General features: G+C 24.6%; 1 protein-coding gene across 4 annotated transcripts; it reads left to right on the top strand.

The window, feature by feature from the left end:
- Positions 1-7: 7 nt before the first annotated feature.
- LOC107161658 (calcineurin-binding protein cabin-1-like) lies at positions 8-20,386 on the top strand. 4 transcript variants are annotated; one of them, XM_015508155.2, is made up of 34 exons: positions 8-273; positions 372-630; positions 885-998; positions 1,070-1,204; positions 1,275-1,376; positions 2,615-2,823; positions 2,889-3,123; positions 4,445-4,568; positions 4,654-4,801; positions 4,876-5,037; positions 5,100-5,291; positions 5,353-5,526; positions 5,599-5,770; positions 7,850-7,962; positions 8,023-8,209; positions 8,265-8,430; positions 8,489-8,630; positions 8,918-9,013; positions 9,086-9,257; positions 9,335-9,512; positions 9,588-9,724; positions 9,793-9,906; positions 10,082-10,246; positions 12,792-12,890; positions 12,961-13,170; positions 15,096-15,235; positions 15,307-15,364; positions 15,601-15,723; positions 15,782-15,845; positions 15,917-16,116; positions 16,179-16,342; positions 16,461-16,698; positions 17,610-17,708; positions 19,092-20,386. In XM_015508155.2, exons 2-34 carry the CDS (start codon positions 535-537, stop codon positions 20,130-20,132), a joined length of 5,769 nt encoding a protein of 1,922 aa, XP_015363641.1. In that variant the 5' UTR covers positions 8-273; positions 372-534; the 3' UTR covers positions 20,133-20,386. The 4 variants fall into 4 exon arrangements, with proteins under 4 accessions (XP_015363641.1, XP_015363640.1, XP_015363642.1 ...); XM_015508154.2 differs by having other exon boundaries at positions 8-236; XM_015508156.2 differs by having other exon boundaries at positions 8-228.
- Positions 20,387-20,650: the final 264 nt, after the last annotated feature.

The following is a 20,650-nucleotide window of genomic DNA, read 5'->3' on the forward strand; positions in this document are numbered from 1 at the left end:
ATTATTGTCATTTTTAATCTCGTGATACGTCTGGATAACATTTACGTACAACGTCCACAACTTGCACAACCAACAACCACCTATGTTCATTAAAATTTTCAATTATATTTTTATGATCTTACCCCACCCAGAAGCTATTTGGATACGTCCTGACGAACGCAGCCGATTTGCCGTGGAAACGGTTGGTTGTACATTAAACAAAATTTGTTATCAGACAATTATTATTGAGTGAGCCTGTAAGCGTTACTACTCGTTATTGAATAGTGTTTAAGGGTATTCGGCTTTTTGTTATAATTATATACATTACTATTATATTTGTTTTTAAATGCAATTATAACTTTTTACTTAAATGAAATGTGTTCGAAATACAGTTCCTGTTTTGCGTGCCTCGACTGATCGAAATCTGCTCATCGAGACGTCCGATCATCAGCCAATTAGCTCAAATCAGTGACAATCATTTGTAGAATTCCGTGTTACGAGTATAATCGAACATTAGATGTGCTTCCGTGATTTTATCTCTTAGACTATATTATTATGTTACCAACGAAGCTCAGGGCGTTAAACGATTGTTCCACAGATGAGAGTAGCAACAATGATAATGTGCCGATTAAAATTACCAAAGAAGCGTTGGTAGGTGATTTTTAATTACTTGTTTATAAAAAATACAGAACACTTGAATATTCTAACTATTGATTGTTTTATTATTGCATAATATGTGAGAAACAAAAAAAACTTGCAGTTATTCTAATTAAAACAAGATTAATATTGAAATTATTAATACTAGCTATAGAATTACATAACTCATCACCATTTTTTCTAAAGAGTTGTTTTTCAATTATATTTGATCATTTATTTACATCGTTAAATAAAATATTTAATTTCAGGAAACAAAAGCAGAACTACAATATAGCCAAGCATTACAATGTTTAGCAAGAGATCAATTAGATGAAGCAGAGAAACAACTATCAAATTTGTTAGAAAAAGAAATTATTAATTCTGTATGTTTAAAAAAAATGTTTTCTTTGAGTTTTCAATAATTTCAACTATTTTTATTTATTTATTTTTTTAGCTGAATACTACATTGAATCAAAAGGATAAATCTCAATCTTTGTTAGCTCATTTAAAATATTGTTGCCTTACAAATTTAGGAAATATTTTATTAAAAAAATCTAACTACCGTGAAGCCTTAATCCACTATCAAGAGGTGATTTAATTGAATAATTTATTTTAAGTGTAATAATATTGATTGGCTAAATGTATTATCTATTATTTAGGCTTTAAAAATGGACAATACTGACTTGAATCTTTGGTACCGAATAGGGCTTACTCATAACAAATTGTATCAAACTGATCAAGCAATATCAGCATTTTTAGAGGTAACTATTAAATAATAAATACTCTTTATTGCTATCATATTAATAATATGGTCATATATAAGCTATGTCCAAAATATAATCAATAAGGCAAAATTGTGTACATTTTACCAAACACTGGATTGTAAACATTACCATAAAAACAATATAATTACATACAAATCCTGTGCGATGTTCCTGGTTTTTTTTTATATTCAATATTATAAATTAACTTAACATTTTCCTTTATTGACCTTATATACTGTGAATTATTATATTGTTTCAACAATCTAACGATTTCTGATATTATATATATTGAAAATTCTCTAATACTCATTATATTATTTGTTATCATTATAGTAAAATCATAAACCTATTATACTGTTCATGTAAGATGTTAAGATGAGTGCAAAGTAATAAGTATAGAATTGTAAGATACAATATATCTAAATACTTTATTTATATTTATTTTATTTTATATTGTTGTCTTCTGGTTAATGATTAATGGTATTTCACCATTAAATCAAATTTAAAACAAGTCGTATTATGTTAACGATATCATTGTTCAATTTTTTTTATTATTTTAATATACTTTGTTATTTTTTATTTTGGCCAAACTACTTATACAAGCTTTTCAACTTGGAGGTATAATTAACTGTTACGTATATAATATGCTACTACTAAATAAATTACATATAGTTAAAGAAAACTGGCAACATTGCACATAAATCTTAAATAAAAAATGTATGTAATTTTATACATCAAAATATGTATGACTCCGTTTGCTTGATTAAAACTGTACTCAATTGTATTCACAATTTTAGATAGGCCTATCTTAAACACATGTTTTAGTGTTGTACCAAATGTAAATATATTGATATTTTATAAATAATTATATGTGTGTGTCTGTATATATAATTAAAATTATATTCTTTAAAGTATGTCCAATGGAAGTATCTTTGTTCTATCCACAGACATTTGTTAAGTTAATTAGTTGTTATAAAAGTTGTCTATTATCTTAAAAAAATGTTTGATCAAAAAAAGTAAGCCGTCTTGTAATTCACACTAATGGTTGAACAAAGAAACTAAAAACTCTTCTAGAATTATGCATATAAAAATCAATATATTTTATGTGATGACTTATTCATTTTATATTATTGTATTGTAATACAGTTTGAATAATTTGTATTTAAGTACAGCATATTTTACTGTAAGTCTTTCATACAACAATAACAATTAAGTAATAAAGTATTATTTTTCAGGGCATTAAATGTAATCCTAATCATTGGCCTACTTTGGATAAATTGATTACATTATTATATGCAAGCAACGAATATGTTTGTTGTTTATATTATATAAGCATATCACTTAACTTAGATTCTGGATATTTAAAAGGACATTTTATCAAAGAAATTATTTTCAAAAAGTTTCCATCATTAATATCCTATTTTAAAAGTTATTGCTCAGACGGGTAAGTAAAATAAAGTTTAAAATATTTAAATTTAACAAAAATCATGTTTTTGTATAAACTTTCAGTGGTTTAGATATTACATGTGCTGAAATAATAGATATTAATATACAGCAAAAGATATTAAATGAAATTGAAGATATTAAGAAAAATGATCCTACTTTATGCTTAGGAACATCATCTAAAAATGTGGATTGCAAACCAATATTGTATGCTAAGCCTTTAATGTTTAAAAGTTGGGATCATCTTGGAAAATGGTTACTTTCAATTTATGATCATATGTTTGAAAGTTATGAACATTCGGTAACTATAACTTATTTAATTTAAATATTTAAATCTAGGAAGAAAATGTGTTTCAAGAACTATTTGTTGCATACATCTTGTAGTTTTCATTTTGCTTTAACAATTTGACTTTATTGATCTTTTTAAAAATGTTTACTTAAAATGAATGAATGAATGAATTAATTAATTAATACAGCATTATAGAAAAAAAAATAAAAGTAATTTGCTATGCAATAAATCAAATATACCGAAATACTGTTAAAATAAAAAATTTTTTTAAACATAATATATTGTAAACAGGTAGTCATATTTTAAAATTGTTCATATAATTTTTTTTATTAATCTAATCCTTAAAAATTTAATCTAACTATAAGAACATAAAAGTACTATAATTTAATGATTTTATATTGTGGTATTTATTTACAATGATGTGCTTGTATGGTTTTTGGCCCTTAAAATTTTCTAATCAATAACTTTGATAGAGGTTTCAGACTTTTGGTAGCAAATCAAATTTAATTAACACTGGCACTTCAAAATTGAAAATTGTTATTACTGTTTAAAATAATTAGGTAAAATCAAAAACAATACAAATATGTATTTAAATTATAATATTATTATTTTATGGCCTTGGTTACCAAGATCATCTTAGATTTATTTTAGTTTTGTTTTCAAAAAATGTTGATGATCAATTTTTCTATCAAAAACTAAAATAGAATCTTAAAAATGAGTTCTTTAAAATATTAAAGATACATAAAAGGTATAATTTTTTATAAGCATTTAAATTTCAAAGTTTTACAAAATTCATTAAAATCACAAACATTTTCTAATAATTGTTTGAAAACTTAATAAAAGGTTCCTCATAAGTATTTCATACTGTAATCAATAAATCACTGACTATTTAGGATAGTGAAGAGGTTATGCAAATGCAATATTATATTGCAAAAACTGATTCAACCGCCTTATTTTCATTAACAATAACATTTATATGATATAATAAATTTTCTAGGTTGATATGCCGTATTTTCCCAAAATTGTTTTTTTTTTATTGAATGATATAAAGTTATTGAATTCAAATTTAACGCATCTATTTCTTTGACTCATACAACTCCTACAATACCTTTGAGTAATAACCAAATATAGGTACTACCTTTTTTGATGTATTTATTGAGATATTGTCTCATAAAATGAATTGTTTTGTTATACAAGATAATGGTTTTATAATATAAAATAAATATTTTTTTATTATGAAAAACCTAATTACTGTACTCTTCATTTTGTTGTATCTGTTATTTTTTTTTGTATTATTAAATATTGATATACATTTTTAACTTTAATTTTTCAGCTTCTTTATGAACCTATACAATTTAATAATGAATTGATAACTCTGAACACAACAGAAAGTCATATTATGGTAGATGAAAAATGTATTGAAAACGATTTTGAAAAGCTTTCATTTAAACTTGATGGTATATATTATGAAACCAAATTTGTATCATTAATATATAATAATTGATAAATATTATTATATTATTTTGATGTTCGTATTAATAGTTCCTGCAACAAAACGAAGAAAAAGTTCACCATCACTTGCAGATCAACTAAAACTAAGTCGGCGATCAGCTCGAAATAAAGCAAATTCCAAAGTAAACGAGTCATCGCTGGTTAAATCAATATGGAATACTATGCCCCAACATTTATTGTACAGTTTATTTCTAAACTAAATGAATTATAAATGATAATATGGTTATATTTAAATTATGATATTGATTTAAGGCTTAGCAAAGATGGCAGTAGTAAATGCAATCCAATTAAATGGTCAGACGATTCTATGGATACAATGGATTTATATAGGTTATTTGAATTCTCAGATATATTGAGTGATGGTCTTATTGAAAATTTACTGAAAAATAATATTTCTGAAGAAGAACGCCTCAAGTATGTAATAATAAAAATATTGTATGTAATTTTCAATTATTTTATGTTTGCATTATTATTAGACAAATACATGATGAAAATTATTTTGGGTCCGATCATGAAGCCAATGATTTATCTAATTTTATAGATCTCAATAACAAAAAATCAATTTCTGATTTATTAGAAATTTTTTTAGTTATTATTGCAAACAAGTGGACAATTACTTGGCCTACCAACCTTGTTCAAGTATATATAGATGTTTTCAGAAGAGTGTGGTAAGCAATCTAAATCTATTTAATCATTTTGCAATACTTACATTTGATGTTTGTTAATTAGGATTCATACAGAAAAACAACATATAACATATACTTCTGAATCAAATTTTGATTCCTTAGACGATGAACAAATTAAACAAGTGAAAGATGAAATTACATCTATTCTTACTTATGGAGAATTATTATGTGATCTTTATTTTCAATTAAAAACTACCCATAAACCATTAGAAGGAAGGTATTAATGCACTTAAATTCTAACTTAAATTTATATTAATAATTATTAATCTTATGTAAATTAATTTTATAGTATTATTGGAGGTGACTTTTGTTCTCTGTGGATCGGTAGTATAAATGACGCACTTTCAATATTAGATTTAAAAGATAGTCATATGATGATTAATGTCCGTTTTCTATGGTTAAGAGCATTGTTTAACTTGCAAGATAAAGAAACCAGACTCACATGTGATGTGCTAGATTTGGTAATCTAAATTTTTATTTTACATTGTTCAATTTATTTTTAAATATATTGTTTTAAAATAATTATATGTAATAATATATATAATATAACGAAATTGAATGCAAATTACATTTTTTTCTTAATGCCCGAAAACATTGCTTTCCAAGCACAAAATTTGTTTCATACATCAAGGAATTAAAAATTAATTTTAATTTTGCATTTTTTTCCATTTTAAAACTTTACTACATTTTTTTGACATTTTTAGTGCATTTTATGTCTTTAAGTCATTTTTATATAGGAATGGATAAAATTCAATACAAACATTCATTCTAAAAAATAAAAATAAATATTTATCATGTTTTTACTGATTATATTAAACCCAGATAAAATTATTTTTACACATATAGACACACGTATAGGTATGCTGCATACAAGCTACAACATATAGTAGTTTTTATTGTATTTAAATATTTTTTATCAGATAAATTTTCATAATAAATTGTTTTTTATAAGTTTTAAGTTCAAAATTGTGTTTTTATTGAATTTAAGTACAATCTTAAAGGTTTTAGGGCATTTTTTTAAGGCAGTCGTATTTTTTTTAGAAAATCTGTCTTACTTTATTAAAGCATTAAATTCGATTCCCTAATAATATTAATAATAATCATGAATCATGATAGTCATTTTCATTTAAAGTTAAATTATTGTAGAAAGACATATTCAGACGTTTAAAAAAGCTACATTTAATCACTTCTCTCTATGATTTGTCTATTTTAAGTTAGCGTACACTAATGTATATTGATTTTAAATTTTTAACTAAAAACAATAGTGGATCTAGAATTTTAATACCTTTTTCTCAAAGTTTGAAATACATTTTTAAAAAAAAACTTTTGGGTTGTAATGCCACAATAAGCCAAAATAAGTCAATAAGAAATTTTTAATTTTAGTAAACCTTTAAGAGGATGTTAGATAGTCAGCATACTTGTTTGTTTTTAGCTCTGTAGCCCATGTGCAAATTAGACAAAAAAAAAACATTTATGCAGAATTAAATTTTTATGTTTTTGAGAAATTTTATAGTAAAATGACCTATTGCAAAAATTATATAAGATTATTTTTATTTTTTTGAAGGTATGACATATTGGTTTTATACTTTATTGTTATTTGACTTTCAAAAAGAAAAAAGTTTAAATTGTTTTTAGACAATATTTAGACTAATCGGATTCTCATACCCTCTAAACTATTATTCTTTATTATTTTTGTTTTCACTCTAAGATTACTTAAAAATAATTTTTTTTAAATGATTCTGCATAAATAAGCAATGTTTGTGTTAAATGTGGACCAGAGAGAGAAAACAACAGTGTGCTTGAAGAACTAATTTAATCATTGATAATGCTGTTTTATCAATTAGTTTGCCAACCAAGTTTGATCTTATAATTTAAATGTTATTGAACTTAATATAATCATTGTCGAAGAAACGAAAATGAAATGTGACTGGCGATCCTAATTGTAAAATTGTCATGTGAGCTCTCAAAATCTCTAAAACAAAACACATGTCATGCTGCAAGCTCTTACCAATTTTGTTTAAGAACCATTACCTGCTTACAAGTTACAGATAACCTAGGTCATACTTCAGTTTCTGTGTCCTTGACTATAATTATGTAAACTACTCAAGTATATTTGATCTATAGTATTATTATTAAACACATGATCCTATTTCATTTACTTTTACGCATAATTTAAGTTACAATAAGGTAATTTTCAGGGGCGGTGGCAAAATGAGACTAAATTCCAAAACATATTTTTAAATATAGATACTAGGTTGGTATTTCTTAAATGTAATAAGTTGTAGCAAATTTCCATGGTATTAAATATATAATAAATGTACAAGTATATATTCCAAATGTACTCTTACATATAATTTTTATTTTTATATACATTTTTATTTTTTTTGGGGTGTACATGACCTCTTTGCTGCCCTCTCTCCACTCCAAATGGGTGCCCATGCACTTGACATTGTTTTTAAGGAAAATTGTTGTTAACAAAAATTCAATTTTATAAATTGATTCTAGTTTAAAATATTAACTCATTAACATAATTGTTTTAGTTATTGGATTTCATCTGCAATCAGGATGATTATGAAATTGTCTTACCAAATTTAGAATATTTTTACCGAATAAACCCAAGGATAGCAGAGAAACTTATTATCACATTAAAAAGGTTTGTTTTCAATATACTTTTGTTTATATATGTAATTTTAAAACATATGTTTATTTTCAGAAATAATTCATTAAGTACTGTAAAAAATCTGTACAAGTCAAAAGATTATCTAAGTGTTGTGAATATTTTAAAAGAAACCTTAAAACCCCAATTAACATTCATGGAGATCCCAAGTTATCAAACTATGACACGAATGAATCAATACATATTTATGTTAAATTCATTTTTAGAGTTAAAAAATTACTATGTAAGGATATGTAATTTCATTTTAATATTTTATTTTATAATTTTCATTTTTAAAGGAATTGTTTAAATGGTGTGAGCCCTGCTTGTATGAAGCTATTTTACAACATCGTAAAAGTCTTATAGAAGATAGTGATTCAAACCAAAAATCGAATCAGTCTGAATTTATTAATAATATATTTTACGCTATGTTAGAAGCCATTAAAATAGAGGGCTTAGGTGTTTGTAAGTAACAAAATTAAATCCAATAAAAGATTCCATTATTAACTTGTTGTTTTATTAGTTGATAACTTATCACAAGGATCTAAATCAAAACTTATACAATCAGTCATAAATCTTTTATCATATTTAATTGAAACTCCTGATGGAAATCCAGAAATTGATGCTGTATCTCCATGGTTGTTAATTTATAATTTGTTAAAATAGTAAGTTTTTTATCCTTAATTATTTTATGCATCAGTTAATATATTGTTTTATATTTCTATTTTAATTCCGATTTTTTTTGAATGGATAATTTTTATTTTTGTAATTGATTCTTTATTTACCAGTATTTTTATTATTTTTATTTAATTGCTTAAATTTTAAATTATGATCTTTGGTTTTAATAACTTTAGCATTAATTTCTGGTTATCACATGTGTATTACATTTTACTAATATAATTGTAATCTGTATGTGCATGACTAATTTATTTATAATTTTTTGTATTTCCAGTGAGGAATCTAAAACTGATAATTCATTTTCTTCTCAAACTAATAACATCCCACAGTCTTTATCATTACTTCTCCTGGGTCATGAATATTTGGGAAAGTAAGTATTTAATTATGTATTTAAAATAAAATTCTATTTTAATTTACTTATTATGTATTAAATCTATAATAGGAGGTCATGGTGTTGTTTTGAAGATGGTATTCTTCTATTCCTAACATTATCAGAAATAGAGCCTTTTATTCATATGGATTTGTATAACATATCTTTAGTGCATCAAGTTGATCAAATATTTTATTGTTTGTATACACATTTAATCAAACGTAATAGACCACGTCATGTTCAAGTATTTAAAAATAATTACAATTTTTTCTTATAAGTTATTTTTTTTCATGATAAAAATGATAATTTTTATTTATGTAGGATCACCATTCTATGGGATTAGCATTAACATGGCCGCGAGCTAGACAATTGATGCATTTTTATCAACCACAAGAATTACCTAGCTATGATGGTATATCAAAAACATTTACTATAAATTCTGATACAGAAGTCATGATTAAAAAAATCATAGCTCTCATACCTGAAGAAATAAAACCAAGTAATTTTAATTAAGATGAGTTTAAAAAATAAATTTTTATAAATAAATCATTATTAATTTATGTTTATATTTCAGACCGATTAATGGATAATTTGATGATGTACATTAAAGGTGAAACAGACCAGTTGCCTGTAAATGATAATCCCTTACCTAACGATGTAAAAGATATTTTTTATTTGATGGCTGATTTTAATTTTAAAAACAAAACTTGGGTAAACTCTTAATTAAAATTTTTAAGAATCAGTACAATTATTATTAATATTATAATATTATATTTCAGAGTAAAGCTATTCGATATTATTTACTTGATCTTTGTAATAATTTGGATCGTTTTGATTCTTGGGCTGCTATGGCTTTAGCTAGGGGAAGTCAAATAGAGACAAAATTAAATTCAGTAAGTCAGCATTTACTGTTACTTGTTTTATGATCCAAATATCTTTGAATTTATTTAACAATCACTTTAATTATATTAATAAATAATAATGTATTAATTAGTAAAAATAATGATCATGTATAAATTACTATATATTACTGTATATATATGACATATATTCAATATATTTTTTTAGTGTGAGTCAATAAAAAATGAAGCTGACATAATTAGAAGAGCTCATATGACTGGTCGGTGCTATAAACACTCTCTTAAAATTAGTCCTGAAAATACAACTCTTCTCATTGAATATGGAACATTTACTTATAGCATTCATTCCTTTTGTTCACGTTTATTGAAACAGGTTTTTTTTTTAAATTATTAATAATTTTAAGTACTTTTAACTAATAACTGATTACTTAAATTTATGGTTATGTATAGAAGTTGAAGTAAGACTCGCTAATTTATTCAACATAGACTATTCAATACTTTAGTATCAAAGTGTTGTGTTTAGTTTACTAAAAGCATTATTACTTGATAGTTATTAATTACCAACCTTCAACTTGTAAAGTATAAAGATGGTTCAAGTTTTTTTTATTTTAACACTAAGGCAATTAAAACTATTTTTAAATTGAAAAATGCATTAATTGTAGACTAAACAATTATTCACAAAATAAAAAACAAAAGAAAAGCATATTAAATACACTATAAATAAATGCAATATAATGTAATTAAGTATTTACTTGTCATAAAAAAATAAAAACATTATGTTGTATCAAAATATTGATTAAAACTACGGGATATGTAATTGGTAGATTTGAGATCTTTTAACTGAACATTTATTTTGCACAGCCTGAACTATACGATTCATGAGTATATAAATATAAAATGCATATATTGATTATTCCTAGATTAAAAAGTTTATGTTTTATTTATTATAAAATTTATAAGTATCATATTACAAATCATTCATATTATTGTTATATATGTTTATGGGTAAGACCTGTTGCAAATTAGAAGATTAGATGTTTATAAAAATTTTTATACATACTGCAGATCATCAAAGGTATTTTTAGCTTGAAAATATCAGCAAAAATATTGTTCAAGTGTAATCCTGAAAAATATTTTATCTATGGAAAACTTATATTATTATTTTACTTGAATTTAATATATTTTAATGTTTAATTGTATACTTTATTAAACTTTTAGTCATTGACACCAGAGTTCTAATAATAAAATTAGACTAGTATTTATATTGTTTTGTTAAAATAATAATGAAAATAACACTAATCTTAAGAAGATGCTGCACGCTTATGTGTAGTCTCCATTTTACAAACATACAACATGGTAAAACTGTTCAGCGGGTGAAAAATTCTAGAAGGCTTGCAATTTCACTTATAACTAAAAATGAAATTTTCACACTATTAAGATGAGAAATATTGATAACATTTACTGTGTTACATCATTGTTATTTTTTGATATTATTATTATTAAAAAAGTTCTTATTGTTTAAAAATGTATTATTTCAAACTTGAATAACTTTTTTTCGAATTTGTTATATCAAACAAATAAAAATGATGTTGCACAGTAAATATTTTCTCATCTCTAAAATTTAACAACTTTATTTCTTAGTTATGACTAAGGAACAGATTTATATGTGATGCATATTTTTTTTAAAACAGTATATTTATAATTCGATAAGAAATGTTCATGATTTAAATCATTTCTATTAAAATGATGCTACTTTTATTTTACATATTTTTACTTATTTCACTAATTTTTAAATATTTTTAATCGTATTTTATTATTTCATCTTTCATATATTCTTAATCATATTGCTGTGAACAAAAACAGCCATTTATTGGTATATTGTCAATATTTAGTAGTTATCGTTGGTTTTATAATCATTATCTGATAATCTCATTATATCATATAAAATATATCTTAATATAGTATTCATTTAGGTATGTACGATTAACAATTGATGACAGGCGATAGCAATAGGTTTTTTATAGTTAGTGTTTAGCTGTAATCGTAATCGTACTTACCTAATCGTACTTACCTACACAAATTAAAATTCCCAAGAAGACCAATAGGTCGAATATATTGCCAATATTATCACTTTCTAATAATATGCGCTTCAAATATACTCCAATTACATCAGTTGATGTAGAACGATCATTAAGATGTTTTAAAAATATTTTGAGACCTAATAAGTGACATTTAACTATCAATAATTTTAAAAAATTTTTAAGAATTCAATGTCACAAATCATTTTGATAATTTAATAATTATGATTGTATTTTATTTTTTAATTAAATTTTTTTCCTGCATATTTGGATAGTTTTAACACATATTTTATAAATTATACTTCCATATTTATGTACATATTTCTGTATTTTTATTACATATAAATCCGTTCTCTAGTTATGACTAAAGCCTTCTTTGTTGCTCAAAAAAGTTTTTGCTATGTTGTAGTTTGTAAGGCCGAGATAACACATGCGGATGTGGCGTCATCTTGATTGGAAAAAGCTGTAAGAAATTCTATTTTAAACTAAAATGTATGGTAAATTGTAAGCAAAAATTTTCCCTATAATTCAAATTTGAGTAAAATATATATATATGAAAGCAAATAATTAATGTAATAACTATTGTATACATTTTTTATTCAACTAGTAAAAAGAAGTAGTAAGAATAGTAAATAATCATAAATTATTATTATTTCATTCAATTGAACTTCTAAAATTATAGTAGTTATTTATAAATCAGAATTTCATATTATACTTATTTATATTTTGAGAATAATTAAATGTTATTAAAGATTATGTTTTGGAAAAACAAAAATTAGTTTTAATTTTAAGTTTAACAAATTAAGTTTATTGTTATAATTATTTTACATATTTATTTAGGAAACCTCAAATATGAGCTTACAAATGTTTGGAGAACTTGAAGAAGAAAAAGAAAAAATGATCAAAATCGCTAGAAAATGTTTTGAAACTGCTAATAATGTAAATTATTTTAAAAAAGACATTTTATTTATTACTTTCTTAACATAAATAAGTTTTTAAATATTGTTAGGTTTGGGAATACACTGATTGCGATTCCCAGGATGAACGCTGGATGCATCATTATGTACTTGGGAAAATAAGTGAGAAAAATGATGACAACTCAACAGTATTTATGGATCATTACTTAAAAGCTGTTCAGTATTTAAATTCCTATGGAGCTGAGTTTCCAGAACATATTATTTATACTTGTCCTCAATACTATTCAATTGAAGTCCTTGAGGTAAATAATTATATTTTCATCATATAAGTATCAGATACTTAGTTGAATAGCATTTATAAAATTTATATTAATGATATACATTTTTTTGAGAGGATGCCACACCTGCATGCATTATCAAACATCTTACAAACGTATAAAATAGCAAAAACTATACTTGCGCGGGACAACTGTTCTCCCTAAATATTTATAGTAGAATTATCAAAATTCCACAACGCATTTAAGTAAGATTTTTATCTGTGTTATAGTGACGTTATTTTTTTTGATGACCCAAACCAATAATTTTTAATAATTAAAAGAAAAAAAATTGTTCTTAAGCTAATAACTATAATTTTATTTATATTATCAAAAAATAATGACACTATGACACAGTTAGAGTTCTTACCTTTCTGTTGTTGAATTCTGATAATTATTCAATAAATACTGAGGGAGAACAGTTTTTGCTATGATCTACGTTTGTAAGACGTTTGATAATGCATGCGAGTGTTGCATCTTCTTAAAAGGACACGCAAATATATTTTCCTCTATTATTTTTAAAATTAGAATGATTTTCCTTATTTAGCAATTTAAAAGTAAAATAATTATCCAAGACAGTACTTCTCAATCTTCATTAACAAAATACCCTAATTTAGATCCATAAAAATTGTAACATACATAAAATAACAATCATCTTTTATTTGATTGTATGTGCATTAAGATTTGAGGATGAAACTATATTCACAATTGTTTTTTTTAATCTTGTATTTTTTTTTCTTAGCCCCATAATAATTTCATAAATGCTTGTTTTTAACTCTTACAACATAAATAAACAATTTTTTGACTACATATCCTGGTAATATAAGATATTTGAGAACCATTAATCTAGAGCATCTCTGAGATATTGATATTTTAAATACAAAGCAAGTTGAGGATTTTAATAATTTTTTTTTTTGAGTAGTTCTACTTGAGCTAAAATTATGAGAAAAAAATTCAGCATTTTAACTACAAATTATTTTTTAAAACTTGCATTAAAATTTAAATATTTATACAAATCTCTAAAATGTCATGAATAATCTTGCCTCTAGACTCTAGTGGAATAGACTGATCTATTAGACTAGGAATGGCAAATCTTTGTTATGTTGTATGTTGATAAGGCAATAACACATAATGTAGGAGTTGTATCCTCTAAATTTGTAATAAAAATGTTTGGAAATAAATAAGTATTAGTTCCAATGGTGTGTGTAGCGTGGTGTGGCTTGTGTGTACAGTGTACATTTCAAAATTATTAATTACCAATTATTAGTCTTTTTATTTTTTTTATTTCTTCCACATTGATTATAATAAAGTACCTATTGTATTATATTGTTTTATTATAGCAACAACTAATGTATTAAAATAATTGTTTGAGTTATGGTTTTGTTTAGTATATCAAAAGAATAATAACAAGTGAATATGCCGTAACATTTGTTGCGTTGCTGTAGTGAAGTTATAAAAATGTCTTATCAATAAATTTGTAAATTGGACATAGAATTCTAGTTTGTTGATTGTGTTCTTGTGTTTGTGTACCATATTACATCATATTCATTAAATATTATTTTAGTATTTTTTTAGCTATTATAACTGATCATGATAAAGTTACTGTGCAATTGAAAAAATATTTTTTTAAGCATTTTAACTCTGCATATTATTTATTCACAGTAAAATTTTAATTTATTATTAAATTGAATTAAAAACATAATATTTAAAAATATTATTATAAAGAGTTTTTGTTCTAAAATGTTCAACCCTTACTCTGTGTTAAACCCCATGCTATGGATTTGCTATTAAATAACTAAAAATATATATTCATACCCATTAATTGAATAAATAACATAAAATGTTTGAATCATTGGATCTTTAATGTATTTGTTCTATTATTAATAACATTATCAAATTTATTTTTATTTCAGATTTATTACAGAATCCATGCTGGCGCTTTAAAATTATTAGAAAAACATGATAACCAATCATTAAATGAAGAATTATATACTAAAATTAAAAAATCATTAGATGAAATATCTAATATGTCCCCTATTGCTGATAAAAATAAGTAAGATTTATATAACAATATTAGTTAAAATATTATGAACATTAACCAATTTATCTATTAAATATTTATAGAAAACCCAGTAATATATCCACCTTTGATGTAGGGAATTGTAAGGATATAATAAAAAAGGTATGTTATATATTATAAATAAATAGCAAAACTAGGTTATTTTTCTTACCAACATCTTTTTAGTTATTCATCTTATATAAATTGTCTAATTATTTATGTTCTTTAAAGACGGTTTTTAAGTAAATAAATTAAATGCTCATCAATTAGAGTCTTCAGTTGTTATAATATGATAACTAATGATATATTTATTCACAAATATTTTAATTTATTGTTTGTTATATTATTATTTTTTCTAGGATATAAATGTGACAGTAAAACAAACTTTAAACAATATCATCAATCATGTGATGACATCTGAAAAGGAAGCTGATAATTCTAAAGTTACTTATCAAAGAGAATTTATTACCAACAATTCTAATGTAAGTAATAAATGATAAAATATTAAATTATACATTTATTTTAAAATTTATTTTCAAGGACAATCCAAGTATTCCTGTAAAAAAAATGAAATTGGATTCATCTATTCAAAATACAATTGACTGTATGTTTTATATAATCTATATTTATTAATTTTGCAAAAATAATGATCACTTTATAATTGTATTTCCATAGTTCGGTGGACATTAATTCAAAGGTGCCTAGGAGCTTTAGAAGATTGTATCAAAAGATTTCCTCAACATTACAAATCATATTATCGATTGGCCCATTTCTATTTCCGTTCACCATCTCATAAAGATTTTAATAAATTCAAAGATTTAATGTTTGGTGAACGAGGGTTGTTTGTTGGACAAAGGCCTAATAACTTTTTTCACGTAATTTAATGATTTTTCTATACATTTTTCTTTACAATTTTACTTATGTAGTTTTAATATAGGGTGTTTGGAGAATACCAGTGAGTGAAATAGACCGCCCTGGTTCTTTTGCATACCACATGAGTCGCTGTATACATCTATTATTAGATTTTCTTAAAGAAACTGGTGACCACAAAATGCTGCTTGATCTAGCTATACAGTTGAAGTACACACCTGACCTTGACAAGTAAGTAATGAAATATTAATATTAATACAATTATTTTTATTTAAAAATGAGTAAAAATATATCTATTTTTAAATATGTAATTAGAATATTGTAAGTTATAATAAATTATGGTTTTTAGGAAATATTTACGTGATAACGAACGAGAAGGCATTTCCAAAGAAGCACTGTTCCTTAGTGTTCAAATATTAAGACGAATGAAATCAGAATATGCTAAAATTAATAATCGCTCTAAAAATGAACTTCTACTTATTCAAATTTACAAAAGTTATAAGCGTGTATTCAAATGTTGGCAACAGAAAGATAACACTTTATCAATGCTATTGTTGAATGTCTATCAAAACATTGTCGGAACAAAAGTAAGATAGTTTTATTCTCAAAAATCAAAAATTACTTTAACTGACGCCAAATAATAAACACTATATCATGACACTCAAATTCATAAAATTACAATAACATAAATATAAAAATAATAATATAACAATATCAATAACATATATTTACAAGGTCGTCATTTTTGAAAAAAAACTGTTGGCCGCAATGGAAAGCTTTAGTGTAAGAGTAGGTGTGCACTTAAGTTCGCGTTGATCCCATTCTCTTTAGTAGTTCGTAGATAATGCTGTATTAATGGTAGAAAGCCCAGATATAAGCAATGAGAGACTTGAAAAGTAGAAAATAGCTATTAAAAAGAAGAACTAAAGATGAGTAGTAAAACAGAGACAAATATGTATGATTTAGGAGAAAGTAGTAGAGAAATCTATGAGGTTAGGCATATAGATGTGATAATAATTTAAAGTTCTTAGGAGAGGTAGTAAGAAATAATGGTAGTATTGACTATTGAGCATAAGGCCAGGTCAGAAAATAGTATTATATATGTTGATGAATGAAATGGGAAGAACTGAAGAAAAGTGGTATGTTGAATGATAAGAGATAAAAAGGCAAACTTGTAAAACGGTTTTGAAGACAGTTATATTTTATGTTTTATCATTCAGAATGTTGGACATCAAACATTATAACGTAACAGAGAGTGAATCTAATGAAAATTACATATGGTAAAATGGATGTATGGAGTGACGAGAGGTCAGAATAAGAAATTAATTCAATAGTGTTAGTGTTGGTGTAGCTACATGTGGCTCATAAAGTTGGAAAAGAAAGGTTTTTTAGAACTGTACTTTATTAAACATTTAGATACAGTATTTTTTATTAATAATTAGAACTCATTTATACTAGTTAAAATTAATGTTTTTTTTCTTCTTAATATCATTCATAGGACGATATATCTAATGATATAATAATAAAGTATTGTCAAAAACTTCAAACAATGGAAAAAGAAATTGAGTACAAAAGCAGTATTGCTAATAATGAAAATGTAAGTATGTGAATATAAATACAGAAACTATATATAATATTAATGTTTTATATTTTAGTTGGATTAAATGTATATGTATAGCTTTTCATACTTAGAATTCATATATTTATTGATTTATTGAATCTGAGTATATTATGTCCAGCTTATCATTAAAAATCATTTTGTAATTGTTTCTTAAAAAATTCCCAATTTGCCAGAAACTTCATGGAGCAGTGATAACAAAATGTGTTAGACATATAATATATTAAAATAAATAAGCTATAATATAACCAGATGATGATCTTATCATACATATATAAAAACAATATTTATAACTTTAAATAATTAATATTAATATGGAGAAAAATACTAACTCAATTCAGTTTAAAAGTAGTTAAATATATAGTTTTTAATTATTATATGGTCACGCATGTTTAATGTGATTGCGTTCTCAACATTTTGTTAAAAATGCATTTATTTTTTTTTATTACCAGCTAGCTGTAGTAGCTAATGCAATTACTCATCTATGGAAACTAAATTATTAAATCAAGGAATTTTTTTTTCGTTTATTTTTAATTTAAACCATTGTATACAAAATTATTAATTAGTTGTAGTTCCACTTATGGATATGTTTAAACATAATTTTAAATAAAAAGTGGTAAACATTTGTAAGCTGAGAAATCTTCATTCATCAGGTCTCCTCAGCCGGATATCAATTAGTTATAATCCCAACCAAGGTTATTTCTAACATAACTATTTTCACTTACATCAAGGTACATCAACAGCAGTTTTATAAAAATAATTATAAGGGTTTTCCAGTTTTCCTAAAAGTATATTGCTTACAATTTATAATATAATTTATTATTGTGTTTGGTTTATTTTATTTTAATATGACCTAGTCATTAACTCATAATGCACAATATATAGCCTACTTAATAACTCAATCTGTAACTAAATTATAAGTAATTAATTATACTAGAAATAGTGATGAAATAATAAAATAATAACAATAATAGATAAACTTTAAAACATAATAAAAGTTATCAAGGTAAATTCCTGAAGTTGAATTTTATTTATGAGGTGGAGCCTTTTTTTTTCTGGTGAAAATCACTACATGAGGGCCGAACGAGGCCTAGTTTCACAAGTGCTTCCCTATATTACGTCTACCATAGCTGAATCTCTCCTAATCATAGTTACAAATCTCTTCTCAGATCACTATTATCAGTTAGGTACCTACAATTTTTATTACTTAATGTGAGCCCAGAAAAATTATCCTGAATGACATTTTTAATATTAGAAACGTATACTAAGGCTGCATTTTTATAATTATTTAAATAATTATGAATTGGTTTTTGTTCATTTATTCTTATAATATTTTTAATTTCAAAATAATATTGTTTTTAGGATCTTACATCACCGATTGCCAATTCTGAATCTACTTGTATGTTGAATTCTTCGCAAGCTTTGTCAACTCAGTTGTCACTTGAAAACCAAAAACGACTTTATTCCTCACAAGTTTCACATCCGCTACCAATGAATACACAGTTATCCAATCAAATTATGTCTATGTTTGCTCCCTATACACAATCTCCGTTGTTCCCTATGACACAAGAAACAAGTTATAACTACACATTGCAGCAAAAGTTGCAAGCAACAAAACAGAAACTAAAAAGAAACAGTAATAAGCCAAAAGCAGAATCAAAACGGTCAATTATTTCTAAAATTGACAAATCAGATATTCAACGACTGCCAAATGGTAAACAAAAAAAAATTTCTATTCTTATAACCAATAATGAATCAAAAATTTTGCAAAATTCTAACTTAACCATCAATAAACCCACAAATAAACCAAAAACTAATCATTTGGAACTATGTAATTCTTTGAATATTTCACAAAATACCCTGAACGAAATAAAATCTCCACATGATTTGGATTCAAATGTAGAAATCAACAAACATCCTAATAGCATAAGCCAGTCACAAAAACATAAGTCCAACAATTCATCATCAATCAAACATTCAATGACTGCAACACTTTTAGCTATAGACAAGTCAAAACTGACTATAATGCCGAAAACAACAAACTCATGTAATCCAAAATCTGTATACATAGATCTGGATTCTGCTGCCGAACAGGCTCGTTTAAAATCTACAATCCTCCATAGTAAAAGCCCGGAAATAAAAAAAACTACTACTGTCTCGTTGAATCCTGCCATGTTGCTATCCTCTTGCCCAGGTTTAAGTATAACGCCAGTCGTAAACGCAAATGATAACCGCAAGGCAAATGAAACATCATTGGCATCAAATCATGTTCAAAACATCCCAACAATCACAAAAAATTTTAATCTTGAGCAGTTTAAACACCTTGGTAATAGTTTGACAATTACAAAATCAGAAAAAAATAGCAATAAAAAAACCAAACCTGAATTGATCCTAATTGATTAGTTGCCTACAATGTTGGAATTACGACATCGACATGTTTTTATAACTTGTATAGAAACTAATGTATGTGTAAAAATTGTATAGAATTTATTTTGTATTATAATAGTAAATTTAAAATATTTTTATGTCATATATATCTTAATGTAATACTTGTAATGACTTTATTTATTTATTTTCGTTGATTGATTTATTTCATTATACCATGATTCATTTTTAAACTACATTGAAAACCAATAAATCAAATATTTTTTTACAAATCTTTGTTCTGAAAAAACCTACTTTTGTCTACTTCTATTACGAACAAATGTGTGTAAAACGACGTTTTACTTGCATTTGCTTTCTCGTCTTACAAACATACAACACAACAAATTTACATTCGTACTTAACTTAATTTTTTAAATAATTGATGAAAATTTAATTTTAACAGCTTGTAAAAAAAAGCTATAAGTAATTTGCATACGTGGTATAGTTTTTGTCAAGTTTATTGAAAAAAAAAAATATATATTTTATTTGAATATTAT

This window comes from Diuraphis noxia, unplaced genomic scaffold, assembly GCF_037042655.1.
Source record: "Diuraphis noxia isolate RWA-SAM2 unplaced genomic scaffold, SU_Dnox_SAM2 contig0001, whole genome shotgun sequence".
Classification (NCBI taxonomy): Eukaryota; Metazoa; Arthropoda; class Insecta; order Hemiptera; family Aphididae; genus Diuraphis; species Diuraphis noxia.

Coding starts and splice junctions, on each gene's coding strand:
- LOC107161658 (XM_015508155.2), top strand. CDS start 535: ATGTTACCAACGAAGCTCAGGGCGTTAAACGATTGTTCCACAGATGAG. Junction 4,802..4,875: donor ACTATGCCCCAACATTTATT/GTACAGTTTATT, acceptor TATTGATTTAAG/GCTTAGCAAAGATGGCAGTA. Junction 5,038..5,099: donor TCTGAAGAAGAACGCCTCAA/GTATGTAATAAT, acceptor CATTATTATTAG/ACAAATACATGATGAAAATT.